Here is a 26,072-nt window from a genome sequence, read left to right as displayed (position 1 = left end):
GACAATGTCTGTGACAAATGAATCACTAACGCTACAATTCCTCAGCACACTCAAACTTCTGCTGTACCTGGTGCCACTGAACACAGTCCTTGAAGGTATTGCATTTTTTTGTTTGTTTTTGATAGTGTATTTACATATTGTAAAACTATGTCGAACAAAATACAATAGTTATTCTGATTGACAGCTTAGATGATCTCTGGTGTGACAGCTGCTGTAAAATTTATCGACGCTCACTGGACACGTGATCTGATATTACTTGCCAGTTCTGAGAATTTCTGCAAGTAGAGTAACATTTCTGCTTACTGCTATGACACCATGATCTTCAATTTCCTGTGCTGTTGTGGAGGTATGGGGGAGACAATCGGTTTGGTAACCCACCGCTGGGGCGCCTCCAGACACGTCTTCACTGGTCATCGAGCTCTGTTCGAAGTAGGTCTCATTTCTGAAGACAATTTTATTCCAGTCAATGAGATTACAGGCCGAAGCCGTGTCTGACGACACCCCAGACCGTGGTGAGATGCCAACATGGCTTGACAACCAGGAGTGGTAGTCTGAGGCGCCATATTTTTCATAGCAGGATCCCCTTGTTTGTCATCCGCGGCACCCTTACAGCACAGAGGTGCGTCGACGATATTCTGTGCCTCGTTTTGTTGAGCTTCATGGCAAGCCATCCTTCACTTATATTTCAGCAAGATATTGCCCGCCCACACATGGTGAGAGTTTCTACTGTTTGTCTTTGTGCTTGCCAAACCCTACCTTGGCCAGCAAGATCGCCAGATATCTAGCCAAATGTTTGGAGCACAATTGGCAGGGCCCTGAAACCATCTTGGGATTGTGACGATCCTACGTGCCAATTGGACAGAATTTGGCACGATATCCTTCAGGAGGACATTCAACAACTTTAGCAATCCATGACAAGACGAATAACTGCTGGGATAAGGGCCTGAGGTGGACCACCACATTATTGATTTGAATGTTTTAAACATAGCTGCCCAACAGCAACGGTTTCACGTAATAAAATTATAAACAGCCGACCAGTTGCAATGGATAAAGGAATTCTTTACCTAGGTTTCGACAAATATAAATTTGTCTTCTTCAGAAGGTAACCTGAGGACAATGAACATCATAGCTTACATTAGAAAAGTATGAAACTTATAAGCCAAGAATAAATTTTAACACAAATTAGAGAACTCTTGCATTACAGAAGTATGATAACGACGACTGGTACTTACAATTTTACATTAGTAAGGACTAGTGTACCATCGCCGTTTTTACAATTGTCGGCATAGGTCCATGCTTGTGGTGTGCACATCTCTGTCCGGCACATTTTAACAGACTGCATTTTATACCGTGATGCACGGCCAGAAGCACAAATTGATGGGGATCTGCCTTCTGTTTTAGCTAATGATGAGACGTGTGTGTCTAGGGTTTTTAAGTTTTGTGATGTGTCTGGACTCTGGCCTAAAGTTTTAGGCTGGAGGTTTTAGTGTATTGCAGAGTGGCTGACTCCTCCCCTTTTTTCCTTGCGGTCAGCCAGCCACTTCCATCTGCTGCATTGTTCTACCTCCCTCTATCATTTTCTTCCTGTGTTGTCCATGTTTTACTGCTGACGCTCTGCTTCATCCCACGCTTTGGTGTGGGTGAGCACATGTTTTTCAACGATTGTTACCCATGTTTTCTGTTTCGTTTTATATTCCTGTTCTGGGATTTTTCTTGACACCCGTCTCACTAAGTTACTGAACGGGCGCTGAAGACCTTGCTGCCATGCGCCCAAAACCCCTCTACTACTACTACTACTACTACATGTGTCAGAAATAAAATATAGTCCTAGAATTAGGGTTTGTCACGTTAATATAAAATAGCTCATGGATCTTGCAGGGCTCACAACCGACTGAGTGTAATCGGAGAGCGTAGTTACTCTGAAAATAGGGCAGGTGGAGCTCGTGTCGAGAAACATGTGCCAATTGGCGTACAGAGGCAACGTGTAAATTATCAGTATTAATAGCATCCTTAGATAGAGTAGCAATAAAAAAGGAAAGAAATCAACACTCCCTTTATAACAGCATGGGAACGTTGGTACAAATAATGTAGTTATACATCAAAAAAGGCAGGTGGCGCTTACGCCGAGAAACGTACGCCCAGTGGCATATATAAAAAATCACATTAGTATATTAGTGAAGCCCACAAACGGTATACGTGTCAGAACTTTAAAATTGACAATAATGGCTCTTGTCAAGAAAGAATTACGAACATTGGTACACGATCCTGTTAATACACATTCACAGGAAAAACTAAAGTTTCGAGCCAGGCAAATCACATAAGGGCCCATGTAGTAGCAAACATACATCGTGACAAAACCACCATTACATAAGGGGTAGTGAGCTTAAAGCACTGAAGGTGCATCATAGCTTCCTGAGGAAATAAACCATTAAGGTTATCAGCATTAACGTTATGCCGTAAACAGTACAGGTTTAAAGCCTTCGAAAAATTGTCTACAAGCAAGGTTCAACTTGTCGTTCAGTTTTATTATAGATTTGCTCAATTTGTGTAGCTCTCTCTCTCTTGAATTAATTATGCATTTTTTCTTAAATTGTAATAATTTATTAGTCTGCACAAGTAGATCACATCTACCTGTTTCTGTTCTATTAGGATAATGCCTTTTTTTTCTTAGAGTGTACTTCCTAGGATTCGCTCGGGCGGCGTCTTGTCCTGCCGGCTGGACAGTCCGATGTTGTCACCTAGGGCGAGCTCGGTAGATAGAGATCGCGTTCGGCTGGAAACTGCATCGCTGTTGTCATGGTAGCTCTTGCGGGTGGCTTGAGCGTTATGTAGATCCTATCTCTGACCTGCAGCAATTTTTCGGGCGAGTTATTGCTATGTTCTGCCAACGCTGTTTGTGCTTGTGTCGGTAGTTCTTGTTGCCAAAGGTGCAGTAACAAATCACCGGACACTGGGGAGCTGTTACTTAAATTACGGAGATGTCGCCAGAACTCTGATGGGATCTTGTCACCACGTTTCTCTTGGTACATCACTTGTCTAAGTACAAAAGAAAATTTTTCTTGGTCGTTGATCGTTTTTTGTTGACAGAATTGTTTTCTATTACCGCTAACCAAGTTGAAACTTTCCTCCCTGACCGCCGTCTCGTAGCTTCTGTAGCGTCTAGTGAAGTCCTCTCGTGTCTGTAGCCAGATTATATGAACTCTTTGTGCCATGCAGTGCGCGAGACAAATTACCCGATGTATTGCTCCCTAGACTTCCTACCTTTATTGGCGGACCTGGATAATTTGTAGGCCCTGCTACACCTTCGCTATAAAGCCAAATAAAAAGTCGCCAGCCTCGCTGCGTACTTCAGATTTCTGTTGAAATAATACACAATTTATCCTTTCCTAATATCCCTTGCAAAATCGGCTTCGTGCGTCGGACAACTTCTCCAGCTAGCTCGTCGCTCCGCGCTGTATTAGGCCGCCTCCTAGTTAACAGCCCGTGTACGCCCGCTAACATCAAACCTCAACTCGAAAATCAGCAATAGTCTAAGACGTTTCCAGCGCGCGAAAGCAAATACACTTCCGAACACTTCTGAACTTTCTGCATCTACAGAAACAACCTTAGTGCTCCTTGACTACGAACTTCCAAAATATGACTCCGCACCACCTCCTCCCCAGAGCCCTCACTTCCCCTCCTGCATCCTACCACTGCCACTGACCCACACCTCGATTTCGCGAGCTGCCCACAGCTCCACAACATTATTTTCACATGCCAACATTTCGGTCATTCAGCCTCCAGAGCAGAAATTAGTCACTGCGATTGGCTATTCCCTACGAAGGCTCAGAGTACATACCAGAAGCTCATTTCGAAAAGGTAGCACATCCTAAAACCTGAAAAATGAGATAAAGGTGGCAGAAATACTTAGAACCATTACTTATGTAATAAGAACTTGTATGTGTGCCAAAACATATCATGTTGTTGTTGTTGTTGTGGTCTTCAGTCCTGAGACTGGTTTGATGCAGCTCTCCATGCTACTCTATCCTGTGCAAGCTTCTTCATCTCCCAGTACCTACTGCAACCTACATCCTTCTGAATCTGCTTAGTGTACTCATCTCTCGGTCTCCCTCTACGATTTTTACCCTCCACACTGCCCTCCAACGCTAAATTTGCGATCCCCTGACGCCTCAAAACATGTCCTACCAACCGATCCCTTCTTCTAGTCAAGTTGTGCCACAAACTTCTCTTCTCCCCAATCCTATTCAATACCTCCTCATTAGTTACGTGATCTATCCATCTTATCTTCAGTATTCTTCTGTAGCACCACATTTCGAAAGCTTCTATTCTCTTCTTGTCCAAACTAGTTATCGTCCATGTTTCACTTCCATACATGGCTACACTCCAAACAAATATTTTCAGAAATGACTTCCTGATACTTAAATCTATATTCGATGTTAACAAATTTCTCTTCTTCAGAAACGCTTTCCTTGCCATTGCCAGTCTACATTTTATATCCTCTCTACTTCGACCATCATCAGTTATTTTACTTCCTAAATAGCAAAACTCCTTTACTACTTTAAGTGTCTCATTTCCTAATCTAATTCCCTCAGCATCACCCGATTTAATTGGACTACATTCCATTATCCTCGTTTTGCTTTTGTTGATGTTCATCTTATATCCTCCTTTCAAGACACTGTCCATTCATCCATTGATATTTTCCCATAGAACTTGCGATTAGTAGCAAAGAGTACCAAATCTAGCCTTACTTCGTTTCCAATACGTAGCAGCCAGTCGTTGTTCCTCTTGGTAATGACGTCACACACAGCATGGCCGACATTTGTTTACATGACATTGTGTGTTGTAAAGACGCGTATGGTCTCTTTTTTCATTGTGAGTTTTTAATTAAATTATGGAGTCTGATATAACAGATGAATACTGTGAATCACCAACAAAAATCAAAGGAAAGGGGTATGTAGGTCGGAAAAATGGAATAAAATTGTCACAAAACAAAATAACCAAGCAAAAAAGGCTAGTGGTAGGCCTCAAATTAGTTTTGTACATGACAGTGGCTTCTGAAGTACTGTACGTTTATAGCCTACTGAGATTCAAGAGTTACCTCACAGTTTCTATAGAGCATGTTTATTTTTATATTTATGATGTCAATTTTTTTTAAATTTACACAGGAATGAAAGACATATATTGTGATGATGTCAGTCTCCTTATGGATAACAGATTTTTCGTGGCTTACCTCCTTCTCACCCGTTTTTGTATAGCAGGTCTTTAATATTTGTCTTCATGCTGATGACAGCACTGCAGAAAGTGCCATGGATTCCAGTTTACTGCATTGTTCAGGTTGTGTGGAAGTGAAAATAACGAGTAAAATATTTTGTGAAGTAAAAATATTCTCACTAATTTTCTTTGCAGTTTTTCTAAAGTTTTAAGCTATTAACAGTTCAAAATAACCCATGAAGAGTGTAAACTTCAGTCCAAAAAAATTCAAATTATACTGTCAGGTACGTTTTACTGCTTGTAGCAATATAATGAAACACCAGAACAGCAGTTACCAAACTTAACTCAGTTTTCTGCCAGAAGCTATCAAATCGATTTTTATTTATGTAATAACAACGAAACAAATAAACATTTAACAGAGATACTTGGCCTAATGTGTCCCAACATTTGTCCGAATAAAACAAGAAAGCTACAAGACATATTCTGGTGCTGCTGTGATTGTAAAAAGCTTTTCGTCTCTCCTGTTAAATTAGATTTAATGGATTTTGTACTTTTGGAAAGGAGCTTCACATATGTAAAATGCTGTTGCTTGCCGACGCTTCCAGAAGTTTGCTCGTAAAGCGTACCACGAAACGGCAGCCGTACTGTGGGAACGAACTCGCCTTGAGAGACTACCCAGTCGGGCCGGGCCGTCACCCTTTAGACGGATTAAGACAAGCCCGCCCTTTATCTCCAGACTGGAGAATAGCCACAGTCTCACGGACATTGCAAACTGGCTCTGGCACTCACAAAAGCGAACGGCACTCACCGAACGTCTCGGCCCGGAAATGATCCGTTACAAAGTTTTTGGGTGGATGGACTAAACTGTGGACCCCGTAACTGCAGCCACGGCTCAGATGAACTGTCGTCCAAATAGTTCGTTGTTTCGAACTGTGAACGCGGCACGGACGAGCTCGCTGGTGCCGCTGCTGTTCCTGAGTCTGACATGACATTTTCAGTCTTAGCAGGAAAGTTCGCTGCACCAAGGTGTGGGACTTCCTATGTCACTTACGAGGGCGTTTGAAAAGTTCATACAAAGTCCGAGAGATGGCACCACCGGCGCGTATCGAGGTCATGTTTAGTTAGTAGCATCTTTGGAAATAACGCACTCCATGTTTCAGCCATATTGGTCTATTTCTTTGTGTTTGGCATTCGTGTGAATCATTAATAAAATCCATGGTATGGTGATGGATGACAGAAGAGTTAAGGTGCGTAAGATTGCTAGTACTGTGGGCATCTCGAATGAATTGGTACATAATATTTTGCATAAACATTTGGACATGAGAAAGCTATCCGCAAGATGGGTTTCGCGATTTCTGACGCTTGGCCAAAAACGGAATCGTGTGAAGTGTTGCAAGGATGGTTTGCAGCTGTTCAGGAAGAACCCGCAAGACTTTAAGCGTCGTTTCGTCACTGTGGATGAAACATGGATACAGTACTATACTCCTGAGACCAAACAACAATCTAAACAATGGGTTACCAAGGGAGAATCTGCACCACAAAAGGCGAAGACCATTCCTTCAGCCGGAAAGGTTATAACGACTGTCTTTTGGGGTTCGCAACAGATAATCCTCATAGACTATCTGGAAAAGGGTAAAATTATTACAGGCGCTTATTATTCATCGTTATTGGACTGTTTGAAAAGAGAGCTGCAAGAGAAACGCCGGCGATCGGACCGCAAAAGTGTCCTTTTGCATCACAACACATACCAGCACACACCTCAACAGTTGTGGTCGCAGAATTATTGGAAATAGGATTCCAACTAGTTTCCCATCCCCCCTATTCACCAGACTTGGCTGTCTCGGACTATTATTTGTTCCTAATTTGAAGAAATGACTGGCAGGACAAATATTTTATTCAAACAACGAGGTGACTGCAGCAAATAAAAGCTATTTTGCAGACTTGGACAATGCCTATTATTCGGAAGGGATCAACAAATTAGAACAGCGTTGGACGAGGTGTATAAATCTATAAGGAGACTATGTCGGAAAATAAAAAAAGGTTTACCCCAAACACGTAAGTAGTTTTTATTTTTGCACGGACTTTTCGAACGCCCCTCGTACGCTCACAACTATGTAGTAGACTTCCTCACTACATATGGGGCAACACGGGAGAATTCACCTGGTTCAACGGAATTTGTAATATCGGCTTAACATCGCCTCCGACTTCTACAGAAATGTTGACTGTACTATGGTATGGAGACGTTCACGTCGCACTGCATAGCGTTTGCGTTCAGAATCGCCGAGAGAGCCAGCTTCAAAATCTTTATATCGTTGCTCAGTTCGTTAATCTTGTCGATGATGGCGTGGAATAGTCTGTTCTCGTCATCCATTGTCTCCATGCGTATTTTAGCCGTTTATCGGAAATACAGTGGGCTGGAAGGCAAGAAACTTCTTAATCAGTGTCGCCAGGTATTTAGTTCGATACGTGATCCATATAAGTACTTGCACGTATACTTGTAAAATACAGAATTAATATTTATTCTCCATCTTAAAAATACAGGGGTGTTCGGCAAAGCAAGATAATGCGTAACACTTGTTTCGTATCACTTCCTGCAAACGTGAGATCATTTTGACGTCACGTGCAATATCGGCGGCCGCATGATCGGCTATCGACTTTACGAAGAATATGAAGTTATCGCTCCTCGATCCAATTGCAGCAATTAGCTGTCGTCTTAGGTTCCTGCCGCGCCACACACTTGTAATTCGTCACATATTCGGAAATAAAGAGACTAATATTTGCGAGAACAAAGAATACGAATTTTATCGCAGCTCGTTTTAGTCGCAACAATTAAAGCCGTACTCATGCCTAACAGCACACTCGAAAATCCCCACATAGCCGTAAACAAACAGTGAAATATTTGTGACAAGGAAGAATATGAATGTTATTGTTCCCATTTCACTCGCACCAGTTTAAGCTGTCCCCATAGGTTCCTGCCTAACCACACACTCGGAAGTCGGCACATATTCGGAAGTGAAGAGCCAAATATTTGTGAGAAGGAGCAATATGATTCTTCATTGCTGTTCCTTTCAGTCTCGACAATTTAAGTTGTTCCCTTAGGTTCTTTCCTAAACTTACACTTGGAAATCGCCAAATATTTATTTTATTCTCTGCTCTCAAATCACACGGAATGTTGATAATGTCAGCAGAACACATTTATAATACATTTATAAAAAAGCAGCAGAATGTGTTAAGAACGCTAACACGAAAAAAATATTTACGTGTGGTGAGATGCGAACCCACATCTTTCGACTGAATGCCTTACATACACTGTCTAGCGAGTGCAGCAAGGTGCAGGTTCCGTGCTGTTTCGGGGTGGCATTATGTAGGCCGACGTAAGCCGCAAGTGGTCATCAAAGGCGCCGTAACGGCTGTACGATACGTGAATGTCGTCCTCCGACAGATAGTGCAACCATATCGACAGCATATTGGCGAGGCATTCGTCTTCATGGACAACAATTCGCGCCTCCATCGTGCACATCTTGTGAATGACTTCCTTCAAGATAACGACATAGATCAACCAGAGTGGCCAACATATTCTCCAGACATGAGCGCTATCGAAAATGCCTGGGATAGATTGAAAAGGGCTGTTTATGGACGATGTGACCCACCAAGCACTCCGAGGAATCTACGCCGAATCGCCGTTGAGGTGTGGGACAATCTGGATCAACGGTGCCTTGATGAACTTGTGGGTAATATGCCACGACGAATACAGGCATGCATCAATGCAAGAGGACGTGCTACTGGGTAGTATGTAGAGCAGTCTGGACCACCACCTCTGAAGGTCTCGCTGTATGGTGGTACAAAATGCAATGTGTAGATGTGTGGTTTTCATGAGCAATAAAAAGGGTAGAAATTATGTTGACCTCTAACACAATTTTTTGTACAGATTTCGGAACTCACGGAACCGAGGTAATGCAAAACTTTTTTTGATATGCGTATTTTCACTTTGCTTTCTCGTGACATAGCAAAATCAGACAGATGGAGCTCGATATCCAGGCAGTGTAGAGATCTCTGCTCATGACACACAAATATAAAAATGAATCACTGCCACACTGTGATAGTTGCTATGGCAGCTGTTCTGTAAGCAAACGGCAGTCAGTCTCTTAGTCAATCTGATTAAAGTCCAGGGATGTGCGTGGTCTGATCACGGTGTACATGAGAGTCAATACCACATCAAAGCATATTAACGAAAGTGCCTTCAAACACGGTGATTCAGCTGCCCCTACCGCTCTTTTTATATGCGAGCGGCAATGTTATAGCTGGCCTTCAGAAACCATGCGCGAGATTTCCATTTTCTGTCGCACGCTATGCACAAACAATTAGCGCAGAAGGGAAACGAACAGAATCTTTTTGTAGGAAATTTAATGTAGTTAAATTGTATACTGGGATACGTTTCCGCTACAGACCGTAGTTTTTGAGTTCTTCAAAAAACGTAAGAAAACTGACCTTCAAATACCCTCCCACACTCACTGTCGGCCCTCACCGGTCCGGATTTCTAGTACGTTGTTCCTGGCACTCCCTGCTACCACTACACAAATATCTGCGATTGCACGGATTATTTCCTACATTCAACCTTTTTTGATGTTCGTTGACTGGCTTTATTACGCTACTGCTTAGTCGAGCACTTACAAATTGTAAAACTGACGTTTGTGTAAATTTTGCCTAGTAATTTTGTGAATCTTAACAACATAAAATAAACAAATACGTTATTGCATTTGTCAGGCCCTTCTTCCTTATCTATCCTACAGCTCGGATCTCGCACCTTCCGACTTCATCTGTTTAGTCCAATGGAGAATGCACTCCACAGGAAACAGTATGTGGATGATGAGAACGTTATTGATGCAAGAAGACATTGGCTCTGACATCGACCAGTAGTGTGACACCATGCGGGCATACAGGTTCTCCCAGTAAGGTGGCGTGAGGTCGTCGCAATGAACAGAGATTACGTTGAAAAACAGGATTCTGTAGCCAAAAGTGTGGGGAATAATATGATGTATTGGAATGCTGAATAAAACCAATCTGGCTTCAGAAAAAAGAATGTGTTGCATTATTTATTGAACGCCCTTCATACATAAGCAAGTGAGAGACATAATTTGTAGGCTGCTTTCTTCAAGTGCAAGGCACACATTGCATCCGTGCAGGATGCGGTGGCCGATGCGCAGTGACAACTTTTCGTCCAAAGTGCAGGGCTAGTTTATTCGTTTGTTCAGAAGGGGGGACTGACATTGTTTGTGCCCTTTTAGCCTGCAATGACATAATCGAAGCGCATGGCGTACATTCTCAAACGATTTTTCAGAAACTACTCAATAAAAGACATTAATTTTTGCGTTATTTATGTAGCTTTATATGTCAGCTTCATGATGAGATGTCCATCGTTTTGTTGATGACCATAATTATTGTGACATTTGCATTTAAGTAAGAGACTGCGTGAAATTCTAAAAAGTTTGCAATAGGCCGGCCGGAGTGGCCGAGCGGTTATAGGCGCTTCAGTCTGAAACCTAGTGACCGCTATGGTCGCAGGTTCGAATCCTGCCTCGGGCATGGATGTGTGAGATGTCCTTAGGTTAGTTAGATTTAAGTAGTTCTAAGTTCTAGGGGACTGATGACCTCAGATGTTAAGTCCCATAGTGTTCATAGCCATTTGAACCATTTTGCAATGAAAAATAGCTGTCAGTATGATTTTACGTTTGGTGCACTTTACATAGTATGTTGAGTGTGTGAAATTTAGCTAAGAGTTTTAATTTTTCTTTACGTTTGGGAGAAGGTCTCTATGTGCCACCAATGTCGAGAAAATTGATCTGATATACCACACTCATTTGCAATTGCGGTTAAGCTAGAATGAAATATCCACAACATTCTTCACATTTCATAAAAGGCTTGATGTATCGAAATGAGATTTTGCCAAATGGTAGCATGCAAAGAGGAAAGTATTTTGTCTATTGGTTATAATGCAAAAAAATATTCACCATCTATCGTGTTATTCCATTAACTGGAAACTACACTCCTGGAACTGGAAAAAAGAACACATTGACACCGGTGTGTCAGACCCACCATACTTGCTCCGGACACTGCGAGAGGGCTGTACAAGCAATGATCACACGCATGGCACACCAAAGGGTTAAAAGGCCAGGCGAAAATAAATCGCTGCTTTTGTTGCATTATTAGCGGAATTATTTCTAGATACTAACCAATGCAGAGGTGACAGTAGATGTTTTCTGAACGGTCACCAGGGAAGTGTTGCCGTGGAGGGACTCCACTTAATATTCATAAAAAATGTGAATGTAGTCTTCAGTTTAGAGTAGCACTTCCCCTCAAGCACTCGACATTTCCCCTACAGCCCCCAGCCGGCCGCAGTGGCCAAGTGGTTCTAGGCACTTCAGTCTGGAACCGCACTGCTGCTACGGTCGCAGATTCGAATCCTGCCTCGGGAATGGATGTGCGTGATGTCCTTAGGTTAGTTAGGTTTAAGTACTTCTAAGTCTAGGGGAGGGTGTGCATACCCACCGGATACGACACGCACCAACTGAGACTAGATTTAAGACATAGGTTAGCATGTAGAAATATAGGATAAGGCTTTTTAGTATAGACTGCATCAATACGAAGTTACTGGCGAGCCCAGTGCCAGGGGCATGCTCACAGGGATTAGCTTGGTGGGCAAGACCAACAACAATTAGGTATATAGATCACTGGCACACTTGTAACACTGGAGGTAACATAGGCTTGTAGAATAAAGTAGGTGCATCTTAATAATAACAGAATAAAGACATATAAGTAACTAGAATTCAGACATAGGTAGAAATTAAAAACTAGAAAATTAGAGAACCCCATAGTGATAGATCAATATTAAGGGTTTACCTGTAGTGTAGAAATAACAGCTGCAAAAATTTAAAATATGAAATTACGACCCACTAATGTATTTAGGTAGTGGGTTAATTTGTATAAATGCAATAACTGAATAAAGAATTTTTTTAAAAAAAGTCTGGGGGACCGGTGACCTCAAATGTCAAATCCCATAGTGCTTAGACCAGGGCTGGCCAGAAATTCTGCATGCGTGCTGTGCTCCTGCACGCATGCAACTTCCGGGTCACAGCGTGCACGCCGCAGCCATGAGCGTTCATGTAGTGCATGTTTCTACGCACAGATGTCGCTCCTCTGTTACACAAAGTGCGTTATCGACACCTCGTATGTATATCACAACCTGGGCTGTATCTGTAAGATCTGTTGCTTCATCGAGCACAACAGAAAAACAACAAAGTATTTAGCCTTATTTATTAGCTGCCTGCGCAGATCGCCGGCCATAGCACTGATACATCTTGTCACTGCTTGTTTGGATAGACTGATTTCTTGAAACGTTCGTGGGACACACAAGTTGCCGGCCGCGGTGGTCTCGCAGTTAAGGCGCTCAGTCCGGAACTGTGTGACTGCTACGGTCGCAGGTTCAAATCCTGCCTCGGGCATGGATGTGTATGATGTACTTAGGTTAGTTAGGTTTAGGTAGTTCTAAGTTATAGGGGACTAATGACCACAGATGTTAAGTCCCATAGTGGTCAGACCCATTTGAACACAGAAGTTCTGCAGCATCAATTAGACACCCTTTCACAAACTGCCCTTCGGAAAAGGGTTTCCAGATTGTGCAATTCTTAATGCGATTTTAAAACTTGCTCGCAGTGAAGATTTAGTGTGGTTGTCATTCTAGAAAATTGAAAACAGTACACTGTACAGCGTATAGTAAAACAGCCATAAATGTAACACAAGAAACTAAGGGTTCGAGAAGTATCAGTGACTTTGATGTACAGTAAAATCGAGTTGATGTGTCTCATCCATTTCCTGAAGGACACTTAATTTTGCTTGCCATTCTTCACTGTTGAGGACACAACACTCGTCTTCGTGATATGTATTGTAAGTCTTTCAATTGAAAACTTACACTGGACGCCTATTATTCGGCGGCACAGCAAACACTGGGAGTTTTCACCAACGGCTACAAAAAAGAATTGCAGTTCCCAGTCATTTTTAAAGACTGAGAACATAGATCTCCTGTCCTTTGCTTTTTCACAGTAGTTGTCATTTCTCAGTACTTCTCTGTTAAGGTTACGGTCACCAGGGGCAAACGAGACTGGATATGTTGCTCTCTTGCTTGTACCACAGGGAAGTGGAGCCCCCGCCGTTCATTTAGGACATTTAGGACACATAACAGATGTCGCTATCGCTCACTGTCGCACATGTGCAGCACTTCCGCATGTGTGCACACTGTGCAGCGTATGGCTGGCCCTGTCTTAGACCCATTTTTTTGGCTTACAACCCCCACCAGTACCACTCGCCGCACACGTGCCCTGCCAACTGGCAACAATGCACTCCCTGCTTCTGCCTCAACTACGCGAACTGCCCTCGTTCGTAAATGCGACTGTAGTTGTGTTGTCTCGTGGGATTACTTTTTTTCCCAGTGTGCTTTACTGACTGACTGCCGTACATGTTGCAGGAGCTACCTGAGCTGACGTTCCTAGACGTGAGCGACAACCGGCTGACGGAGCTGTCCGCGGACGCGTTCAGCGGGCTGCCCGCGCTGCGCACGCTGCGGCTGCGCGGCAACCGGCTGCACGCGGTCAGCCACGTGCGCGGCCTGGCCGCGCTGCGCGAGCTCGACCTGTCGGCGAACGCGCTGGCGGGGCCGCTGGGCCCGCGCACGTTGCCGCGCGGGCTCGCCAAGCTGCACGCGCTCGACCTCTCGCACAACCAGCTCACCAGCGTGCGGCGGGGCGCGCTAGCAGGTACCTACCTGCCGCGATACTTCCGTCACAGACCTCGCGCCTTTTTGCTGCTTTATTTATTTGATAATTTTAACAGATCTTGTATGAGGGGTGCAACTTTGAAATACGTATCTACGAGGGTCACTCCAAAAGAAGTGCACACTATTTTTGTAAAAATACAGTTGTCATTCTGCACGTCTGAAAGTTTTTGTGGTGTGCGCACTGTAAGAACTTCGGTACACACACATCAGATTATTTTACTTGTCGCTCTAACAAAGTAGGCGAGTGTCGGCAATATGTCTTGTGGTCTTATCGTGGCGTGTTTATCTTCTGCTGTTACGTCAGACGATAGAAATGCCACTTGCACACTTAGAGTAGCAGATTGACGGTGACCAACTTTAAACAGAACTTGATTAATTTTCACAAACATTTATTAAAATAATAATAAACATAAAAATTACTTAACTTGGTTCTGGATGCTATTTACAATTGACAATCTGAAGTTCTTTGGTATTGGTACGTTAATCTTATTCTCACATATATCTCTGATACTTGACAAAGTGTCTATACATTTATCTTCATGGCTATGTACGGAATATGGCAATCTTATTAGGCGCAGACTGAAACTCGACTATAGGCTGGTACAGACAAATGTAGAACTCGTACAGACTGGTACAGATTAATGCAGACTGGTGCAGACTGCTGCGGACAAATGCAGACTGACTAATGGGAGGTCTGTACACTCGTTATAATTCCTCGCGCATTCATGTATCCGCGAGGAGAAAAGATTCCACGTTAGCAGCAATCTCATTGGCTGCGTTACATATTAATATGCGGATCGGCGGAAGCAGAATTTCGTCCGTCTCTATGGCAACGCCATCTTGTAGTGCGCAGACGGACGAGCACTGCGCCTCCGATGTTCTGCTTAGCAGGGCGTGCTCTAGTAGGAAAGTTGTGTACGCGCTGACTATGTGGAACTATGTACACAACACTTTTACAGTGTGTAGATACACCCTTCCCGCTCGTTTTCAAACTTAGTTCAACCTATTCCCGTGAGTGGCGCCATCACAGTGTGTCTTCGACATGGCTCCTACACTTGATGTTCGTCAGAAGCAACTTGCTGCCTTAGAATTCCTGTGCTGTGAAAACGAGACAGTGGGAAACGCCCACACGAGGTTGAAAACGGTATGTGGAGATGTTGCTGTCGATCACAGTACAGTTAGTCAGTGGGCAAGCAGGTTACGTGATGAAAGCGGGTGCGGCAATATTGAGGATTGTCCTCACAGTGGCAGGCCTCGTACTGCACACACTCCATACAATGTGCAGAGAGTTAACGAATTGGTGAATGCTGACAGACGCATCACAGTGAACGAATTGTCACGGTACACAGGAATAGGGAAAGGAAGTGTTTGCAGGATACTGAAAGTGTTGGCGTTAAAAAAGGTTTGTGCCAGGTGGGTTCCCAGGATGTTAACAGCGGCTCACAAAGAAACAAGAAAAACGGTATGCAGCGAACTTTTGGAACAGTACGAGAATGGTGGAGATGTATTTCTTCGAATAATTGTGACAGGTGATGAAACGTGGCTCCATAATTTTTCACCAGAGACTAAGAGGCAATCAATGGAGTGGCATCGTGCAAATTCAGCCAAGAAAAAAAATTCAAAACCACACCTTCTGTTGGAAAAGTTATGGCTATGGTGTTTTTCGATTCCAAAGGACTCTTGCTTCTGGATATCATGCCAATTGGAACCACCATAAATTCTGATGCATATGTGACGACACTGAAGGAACTTCAATCTCGACTGAGTCATGTTCGACCACATCAGCAAAAGCACGATGTTTTGCTATTGCATGACAATGCACAGCCACATGTCATTCAAAAAAACATGGAAGTGATCACAAAACTCGGATGGACAACACTGAAGCACGTGCCTTACAGTCCTGACCTGGCTCCATGTGACTATCATCTCTTTGGGAAACTCTCTTTGTGGAGTAAGGTTTGAAGATGATGACTCCCTTGTGCACACTGCCAACAGTGGCTCCAACAGGTTACTCCAGAATTTTACAATGCAAGTATACAGGGGCTAGTTCCAATATGTCGCATGGCAGTTGAGATGGATGGAAATTATATGGAGAAATGAAAATATTGTTCCTAGACGATGTATCTACACACTGTAATACTTTCAAACAAGTAGAATCAAAGATGGGTTTTTAAAAAAATAGTGTGCATTTCTTTTGGCGTGACCCTCATATTTTGTTTCAGCTGTAAATAAATACTTTGTTGGTGAATGATGCAACCAGCCACAAATACTGTCTAAATGTTTTATTTTAGCACCATAACCGATTTCTGGCTACCATGCCCATCTTCAGATGGCTAATATTTTTAGTTACACAGATGTCGTGACCAACAGTATGCCGTCTGCTCTCTAACTGCCCACATTTATTTGAGTATTTAGTGTTATTTTATAAGTTGGTTTATTAATAAAAATACGCTTAAGTGCTTACAATCGCTTATGTATTATGCAAAATAGTTATTTTCAATTACATCAGTTGCAATAGATGGTGATTTGTTTTGTTTTGGTTCATGCAGTTTCAAGGTTGATGTATATGTCATTAAACAGAAAACATACATTCATACCTGCAGCTCACCATAATGCATTTTAAATGAGAAGCTGGAGCTTACATTTTCTAGATAATTTCTTTGGCTCTTCACAGAAATCAAACACAAATTGGATCCCCAACAGTCATGCCACTGCAGTTTACACTGTAAGCATATAATAGTATAAATATAGTCCGCCTCCAGATCATAGCAGTAGCGTTACTGTCTACCACACAAGGGGCCCGGGTTAGATTCCCAGCAGGGGACTGGGTGTTTTGTGTCCTTCATCATCATTGGCTTGCAAGTCGACAATGTGATGTCAATTAAAGAGGACTTGCAATACAGCAGCTGAACTCCCCCACATGGGGCCTCCCAGCCAACAATGCCATATGATCATTTAGATCATTTCATTTGTATAAATATAAATTAACATGATGAACTAAAGCCAACAGTACAGCCACAGTGGTAACAACACTACCTATTAGCTGACCAAAGTTAAGTGCTGTCATGCTGTGCTAGCACTTCGATGCGTGACCACCCAGCCTGCCAAGTGCTGTTGGTAAGCAGGGTACACTCAGCCTTTGTGAGGCAAACTGAGGAGCTACTTCATTGAGAAGTAGTGGCTCCAGTCTCGTAAACTGACATATGGCTGGGAGAGCAGTATGATGACCACATGTCCTTCCATTTATGCATCCAGCGATGCCTGCAAGCTGAGGATGACACAGTGGCCCAGTGGTACCATTCGGCCTTTGTGGCCTGTTTGGGCAGAGTTTAGTTTAGTATGATGAACTAAAGTGTTCTCATCCCACCCTCCAACTTTTTAATTTTGTATTTCCTGCAGTTAACTTATAAACTGTAATTATATTGAAATATCCCTACATGTATTCCCTGCTGGGTCGGAGATTTTGTCTGCTCAGGGACTGGGTGTTGTATTGTCCTAATCATCATCATTTCATCCCCATCAACGTGCAATTCGCCGAAGTGGCATCAAATCGAAAGACTTGCACCTGGCAAACAGACTACCTGACAGGAGACCCTATTCACACGACATTCATTCATAGTATGCAGTCAGTTGTGGTCAAAGAATTTCATCAAAAATTTCCCCTCACAGTAATAAAATAATTGTCCTAATGTCTTTTATCAATAAGTTTACTCTTAGAGCACAAACATTTTTCTGTTATTAACATGCTGCATTCTTGACATCCCACACACAACCTTTGCTTTGTTTATATCTTTGGTCAATATGAAATGAGTGATATGCTTGTATCTTTGCCTACTGGTAATATAACCACTGTAAATAAAAAAAATCAAGTGTGTAGCACATATGTGATGCTCAACATTGGCATTAGAAATATTATGAAGTGTGCCACAGAAATTTATGTACAATATATTTGCTGTGTGGAATCAACAACATATATATCAATTAGCCATCTGAAGATAGGCATCGCAACTTGAAACTGGCTACAGCACTAAAATAAAACATTTAAAAAGTTCTTGTGGCTGGTAGCGTCATTGACCGACTATCATTAACAGCCATGGTGTTCACAAGATCTAATACAGATAAAATAACAAAGAAATATTTGCCACTATTTAAGTTACAACCCTCACACAAGCAAACTTGTGCATACAACCTCCATGATGGAGTCTTACGTGTATGCATTTTGTATCAGTTGTAAATAAATATTTGCCACTACTAAAGTTTTACTGTCCTCCAAAGTATCAGCAGCTTTGTATATAACCTACTGCGGCGATTTGGAAGTTGTAGGATATCATTAGCAGTGCCACTTATGGTGATACTTGGTGCAATCTATTGCGTCACAAATATGTATAACAATTCTAAACTGACTGCCATAAAATGCTTGCTTCATCTTATCAGTCAGCTGAAGACACAGAGGCTTAATTCAGGATATTATGGGAGATGGTACAGCACTTCCTTGATTTATCGACCCAACAAATTAGTCACATCTTCCTTTGTATGAGCCAAGCATTTTTTCCCAAAAGAAAATGTGTTTGATTCTTTCTTAATCCTGGTCCCATGTAGTGTTTCAACAATGAACAGTAATATGGTACACTGATGGTCTGATATTTAAAAATGGTATGTGTTAGAATAACATCATCACAGTCATCCATGGGAATCACTACAAATTTCACATTGCTGGAGTTCTGAGGAACTTCCGATCATCATGGTTACCCTTAATACGACATTGGTGCATCAGGTGTGCCTCATAAAATTTTGCATGTGTATTGTTCAATGTAATGAAAGCTTTGATCATAGCAACCCAAGTGAATAAGAGCTCTGAGCTACTGTAATCATTTCTGCATTTCCATTAAATAAACCAGAATGCATCATGATACCATTTTTCTGTATCGCAGAATGTGATGCACTGTCACATGCAAGTAATCCTGTCTCTCAGGCCAGATCACAAATCTTTTGGTGTCAATCACTGTATCATAAAATGATAAGAGGAGACACTTCTTCTTCATTAACACAAGGATGACCTGGCCAACGAATCCCTGCTGCAATTTGGCATCCTTCATTGAAAGCTTTTATCCAACTTGACACTGTTCTGAAAGACAATACAGATTCTGTGAATGTCTCTAGAGCACCTTGATGACATTGTCATGCTGCAAGTCCTCTAGCACATATAATTTTTATATTACTTGATTATTCTTGTTTCGAAAACTTCATGACAGCACTACATTATACCATCTGCTTCTTGAGGGTCTGTTCTTCTCATAACTGCACTTGTTCATGAGGTGGGAAGGTAGCGACTATTTGTGCTAAGGTATGATACGGGTTATCTAAGTCATGTGTGTTGCACCTCTGTGGCAGTATTACCACTATTAAAGTTCCAGTCTTCATAATAAGTCGCCTTAAGTGCAATATGTAAAGTTTTGTTCAGGAATGATTGAGAATAAGTGGAAGGGTTAGTCTTAAGCACAACTATTCCCTGTGCCAGAAGGTCACCCACCCTTTCTTAATGGTTTTTGCAACAAAAATGTTGTTATTCTGGTAGTAACTGCCACTTACGAGCGGGCCCCAGTCATCAGCATATCCAAATATCTGTGGGGATAACAGGGGAGCCAGAACAGATCGCTGTGGGAGACCATTTTTCTGCATCATTTGAGTGCACGATCTATTACCAATGATCAGTTGGAACCATATACTAGAAATCATGGCACTGACCAGGTTGGTTGTAGTATTGCAGAGAAACACTATTACTAGTTTTAATATTAAGCCCTGTCTTCAAACAGCATAATTTGCTACTGAAATGTTGGTAGACGCAGTTGATGTTGTCCATTGTTTTTGGTAGTCTGTTCCTATGAATGTTGTTGGTCAGAGAACTTGATCTGAGCAGCTTTGATGAGGGCAGAATCCTAGCTACTCAAATGGGATGTTATAGATTAATCACCCAGTAATTTGTAATTGATACTGAGCAGTGAAATTTATCTATATTTTTTTGTGGGGAATCGTTTGTTTTTCCTCGTTTAAAGAAGAAACTTGCTAACAGAATAAAACTGACTGATAGACTGAAGCTTCAACATGTACTCTTTGCCACCATATCACTCCATTGCATTCATATGCAGAAAGACAGTCAGCTGACAGTTCATGCACAATCTCAGTGTTGCCATGACACGGTAGTTTATGCTCTAGACTATCAGTCGGCAGGATGAGGTACTGGGTGCACCACAGCTGCTGCAGATAGTGCGTCCGAGGAAACTCACTTTGATGCACTGGAGGATGTGGTGCACCTGCTGCAGTGTCCGGTACTGACGCACAGACACATTGCACTCACCACGTGACTGGTCATTGCACGTAGTGCTTGGCCTCGGCAGGGCTGGAGTCGCTGCGGACGCTGTCGCTGGAGCACAACCACATCGACGTTCTGGAGGACGAGGCGCTGGGCGCGCCGCAGCTGCAGCGGCTGGTGCTGGCGCACAACCGCATCGTGGCCGTGTCGGGCGCGTCCCTCGCGCGGCTGGGCGCGCTCGCGCACCTCGACCTGGCGCACAACTTCCTGCGCGCGCTCGCCGCAGACCTGGTCGCCCCACTGCCCGCGCTCCGGGAGCTGCGCCTCGACGACAACGACATCTCCATGGTGGCCGGCGCCGCTCTCCAGCGGGCTGCACCGCTCCTCAGCCGCCTCACACTCACCGGTATGTTCACGCGTGTCTACCAAGCTAACAGTCAGCCCGACTGACGAGTAAGACATAGGTTTCTCCACCATTGCTGAGACATGCACTTACACTGACTAGCCAGAACATTATGTTCATCTTCCCAATAGCCGGTATGTCCGCCTCTGACACAGATAACAGTGGCGGCGTATAGTGGCTTAGAAGCAGTGACGCCTCGATAGGTCGCTGGAGGAAGTTCGCAACTACCTCCGCACACACAAGTCACCTAATTCCCGTAAATTCAATCGCATCCTAGATGTGTTTGATCGGGTTCAAATCTGATCAATTGGAACTCGCCACTGTGTTCCTCAAACAACCCCATCACACTCCTGTCCTTGTGACATAGCGCATTATCTTGTTGAAAAATGCCGTGGCCATCAGGAAATGTGATTAGCGTGAGGAGTATATGTGGTCTCCAACTAGTGTATGGCTCTCCTTAGCTGTCACGCTGCCTTGCACAAGCTGCTTGGGACCCATGGATGCTCAAGTGAATGTTCCCAAGAGCATAATGGTGCCACTGCCAGTTGGTCTCCATCCTCCAGTGCAGGCATCAAGGAGCTGTTCCACTGGAACACGACAGATTCGCATTCTCCCATCAGCACGATGAAGAATGTGTAGCGATTCATTAGGTCATGCAATGCTCTGACACCGCATCCATGTCCGACACTGACGGTCACGTGCCCATTTCAGTTGTTGTTGCTGATGTCATGGTTTTAACATTGGCAGATACATATGTTGTTGGTTGCGAAGGCCCATTGTTAGGTGTGTTCAGTGCACTGTGTGCACTCTGCCCAGCATTATTGTCTCAGGTTGGTTCCATCGCTGTTCAGCACATTTCCTGTTTCACCAGTCTGTCGAGCCTATGACATCCAACATCTGAAACGTGGTGTGGCCACTGAACTCCACAACATCTAGACGTGATTTCACCTTGGTTTCATCTTGGTTTTATCACATGTTAAAGACACACACTGCAGCAATCCTCAAACACCCGACAAGTCATGCAGTTTGTGATATGCCCATGGTGAGCCTCCAGGTCATAAAAATCTGTCTGTGGTCATTATATGCACAGACAGCATTCTCACTGATACTACAAGATCCATGTGTCTGTCTGACTAGCAGTCATTACTCACCAGGTCGCGCTGCCATCGCCCGAATAGGTTTACATCAGTAGTAGGTTGGTGCTCATAATGTTCTGTTTGGTCAGTGTATTTTGTATCTCCATCGATGTGCTGCTGCCACCGCCAATACCTATGAACACTGCTTGCCTGTAAAACTGCAAGGATAGTAAATAATGAAAATTTATTTACTGGACATACAGTGTGTGGTAGAAAGAATAAATGATGTAATTTGCATGTAATTTGTAGGTACACACGGTGCAATTATTTGACACACAGAGCTGACGGATGGCTGAATATCGATTTGAACTGAGTTCAGATGACATATAAAGGAAGGAAAGTCATTCCACGCTGTTTTTTTCTCTTTGCGAGCGTTCATCGAACCAAGTGGTTAATGACTGGCGGTATGCACTCTCTTTCAACAAACCATGGCTTGATGTTTTCAGTGGTAAGAGATTTGGAGAACCTGCTGGACAGGGCAACAGTCGAACACTCTTCTTATTGAGATCAGCTTAGGCAGCAAGGGCAACATGTGGTTTGTTCAACCTCATTGAAGGATAACATCACTGAGAGCTCAAAGCTAGAGCACAGCCTCAGTCCTTAACACATCGGAAATGTCACATTGGTGTCCAAATTTCTGGCTATGTGAACAGTATTTGATTGTGGCACGTACCAAGTGGTAGTTCAGATCATCATGCTAGGTGCTAGGACTGTGGACCAGTGTGACACTGACGAGTGCAATCTTGAAACTTTTATTTCCTCGAGAGCCTACACACACATGCCCATAGTGATGCAGTGCACAGAACTGAGACTCATCTGAAAAGACGCTGTTTTGTCATTTCTGTGTCCAGTGTTGTCATTAAGTGCACCATTGTCGTCGGACCTCTCCCTCCTTCCACATCAAGTGAAGCTGCAAGAGTGGTCAGCATGCTGACAGTCCATGATCCCTTAGTTACCCTATCATTTTCCATATGGATACTTGTATTGCCCATTTCCTGACTCAAGTTACATGAATTAGTTGTAAAATTCTGTACAACCAAGCAAACAACATGTTTACCTGTAAGGTGTTAGTCACAAGAGGCCATTGAAATCTTGCCTGACCATCCTGAACCCAGCACTGCCATATCCGAAAGACATTTGTGGGTCCCAACCTAACATGAGCACTAATATTGCGGGGTGATAAACCATAGTCTTGATAGGCCAAAGTCCTATCGTTGTCGAATTATGACATGTGCTTGCAGACATTTCTTCTTCTTTCACGAAACATAACACATTTATGTTATAAACAATCAAATCCAAATGCTATTTTTATATGATAAACCCACTGTGTGATCTTCTTTCTTCACATGTATGATGTTACTACCATCTACTTCGTGCGTTTGTGCTGAAATGCTCATCATTTGCATGTGCAAGGATGTAGAACAGTATATGGTAGTTCGACCATTGTTGCATGCTATCTTCACGGTACTGTAGTATAAATGACCATCAATGTAAAAAAATAAAAGAAGCCAGAAGACCATAAATGGCAATCAGTGAAACACAGAAGGCTGACAGGGTAGTCATCTGGTAAGGCAATACTATATAGATGGCCATAACACAGGCTGAGGTCAGCCGCAGAACAATAGGGAGTGAGGGCAAGGACTTTCTCTCCGATCTCTGCATACCACTTACAGGCATTCTCGTTTAGTCATTCATTCATTGTGTTTTGTAGATTCATCGAGAAGGGAGAACATTCTGCAATTTGCAAAGAGTCACAGTGTATATAAAAACACAACTTAATCTGTATACTGTATTAGCAATAAACTATCATTATACCTCTTAACACTTTTCATACTTACGCCAGTTAAATTTAATGCAGTATATTAGAAAGAAAGCTGCTGTTCTGAAGAAATCTCATGTCTTCTCACCTATACTAGGTAGCTGCTGTATGTCTGCTATTGGTGGCTTAATGTTCAAGTAAACCAAGCGTTTTAGAGGAAGATATTTTCTAACATTTGTTGACAGTGAGTTCTATTTGCAATAAATTCATACTTGTCTTGCAGCATTAGTACAATACTGCTACTAGTCAGATAGCTGACACAACTTTTCATTTCCTTAGTATAGAAGTTCAGCTACCTTGTAGAACGAATGTCTAATTATATGCTTTTCACTTCCTTTTGAGTTGGTAGGTACTGTTGATTTTCTGCCTCCTGTTAGATGGAAGCTTCTTAAACATCTTCCCATTGGAGTACATAACTCCATTCTGGATAAGATGAAAATCCAGGGTTCGTTTTGAGAGGAGGGGGGGAGGAGGAGGGGGGAGGGGGGGTCGCAGTTTGAACAGTTTCTCTTCTTCTCCCCAGCCCCAAAAAGAAATCAGACTTGCCATCAACGCTCCTTTTAACTCTGCATAAATGACTACAGCTATAAAAATAAAAACAATAAAGTATATAATATTTTTAATGGAGGAAAGTACCCAAAACCAGCCCCCGATTTTGCTTTCTTATTTAAAAAATAGTAAAAAAAATATGTTTTAAAACCTTGTAACATTTATTTTATAATGTTATACACGATTTATGTTTTACTGTTAGAAATTTTATTGTAAGTTATTGTAAGTAATTGTAAGTGTTGTAAGTTATTATTTTCAAGAACCTTACACTTGGCTAGTTTGAAAGATAGTTGCCAAATCGGACTCCTTGTAAAAATAATTGAAATAACACTAAAGAGAATCAGAAAATGGTATTAAACCAGAGAAGACATAATCTAGTTTCGAGGTATAATATAACAGCTTCCAGAAGGTTCTAGTCTTTGTCTGTAGTTTTTTTTTTTCCTGAACTGCTATACGATGCTCCTGTAGGCTTCTTTGTAACAGTCATTTTTTGTGGCGTTTAAGAAAAATACTAACCCACTCTTTGCAAGCAATTTCGATTTTGAAAAAGTGTCCAGTGTTATTTCTTTCTGCGTGTTGTATGACCATTCTTCACAAGTCACTACAAGTAAGCCCAAGAAAGGAGCTTCCATAGCAGAATAGTAGTAAACCAGCTCTTCTTTAAGATCTTTACCCATAATTTTAGGTCTACATCTTGTTTTTGAAACTTCCTCAGGTGCATTGCACTTCATTTCGGACATTTTCCGACAAAATAGGAGTGTAGAGTAATACAGGCAGACTTTAAACATGGAAAAGTATGGGGTCCAGTTCCAAACATCTAAATGAAACGACTTATTAACAAACATTAACCTTCAACCTTACTATTTGAGAATATATATATATATATATATATATATATATATATATTCAAAGGCTTGCCCACCAATGTCTGGGAGAAATAATTAAATATGAACAACAGTGTATAAACTTTTTCCTCTGTCAAAACACGCAGTGGTGAATTAATAAACAATGAATGAAGCAGGTGACATGTGCGCGGCGCTGTCTATTGCCCGCCGAATTTGTAGCAGTTCTGAAGCGAATGCTGTGAAGTATTTCCTTCAGTTTAAAGTCGAGTTGAACTTACGAGGGCTTAAGTCCGGGGAGTGAAGCCCTATCAGTTAAACAAATCAGTAACAGCTTGCACTGTACGTGCTTGAGCACTCTCCTGCAAAATGATGACCAGGTCCTGCAGAAAGTGTCATCACTTCTGTCTCTGTGCTGTTCATTTTTGGAACACAACCCACGACCAGCTTATAGACGGAAGTGATGACACATTTTGCAGGATCTGACCATCATTTTGCAGGACAATGCTCAAGCACGTACAGTGCAAGCTGTTATTGATTTGTTTGGCTGATAGGACTGCTAAGTGCTATACCACCTACTGCGCTCCCCTAACTTAAACCCTCGTGAGTTCAACTCGATTTCTAAACTGAAGGAAACATTCCACGGCATTCGCTTCAGAACTGCTACAAATTCGTCGGGCAATAGACAGCGCCGCTCGAACTGTCAACACAACTGGCACTGCTAAGAGTATTCTACAACTTCCACATCGCTGGCAACGGGTTATACACAATGCTGGTGGCTACTTTGAAGGTCAGTAAAACTTTGAAACAAGTATTTGTCGTGTACGATCTGTAAATAAATAGTTGCTACTATTTAAGTTCCAACCCTTGTACACTGCGCAACAGAATTAAAGGATCAGTTTTTCGAAACTTCATAATTACCTCTGACTGCCACACGTAAGTATGAAATTTGGTTCAAAGGTGCCTACATCCTTC

At 42.5% G+C, this 26,072-nt stretch overlaps 1 protein-coding gene across 2 annotated transcripts in view; it reads left to right on the top strand.

The window, feature by feature from the left end:
- LOC126272472 (chondroadherin-like protein) overlaps positions 1–26,072 on the top strand; it is a 512,729-nt gene that overhangs the window by 462,698 nt on the left and 23,959 nt on the right. For both annotated transcript variants that reach the window (XM_049975352.1, XM_049975351.1), the window contains exons 5-6: positions 13,730–14,018; positions 20,434–20,754. In XM_049975352.1, coding sequence (XP_049831309.1) covers positions 13,730–14,018; positions 20,434–20,754 — 610 coding nt within the window. The remainder of the gene's footprint in view (positions 1–13,729; positions 14,019–20,433; positions 20,755–26,072) is intronic.

The sequence above is a fragment of the Schistocerca gregaria genome, chromosome 5, assembly GCF_023897955.1.
Source record: "Schistocerca gregaria isolate iqSchGreg1 chromosome 5, iqSchGreg1.2, whole genome shotgun sequence".
Taxonomy (NCBI): domain Eukaryota; kingdom Metazoa; phylum Arthropoda; class Insecta; order Orthoptera; family Acrididae; genus Schistocerca; species Schistocerca gregaria.
This window is presented reverse-complemented; position numbering and strand designations above follow the sequence as displayed.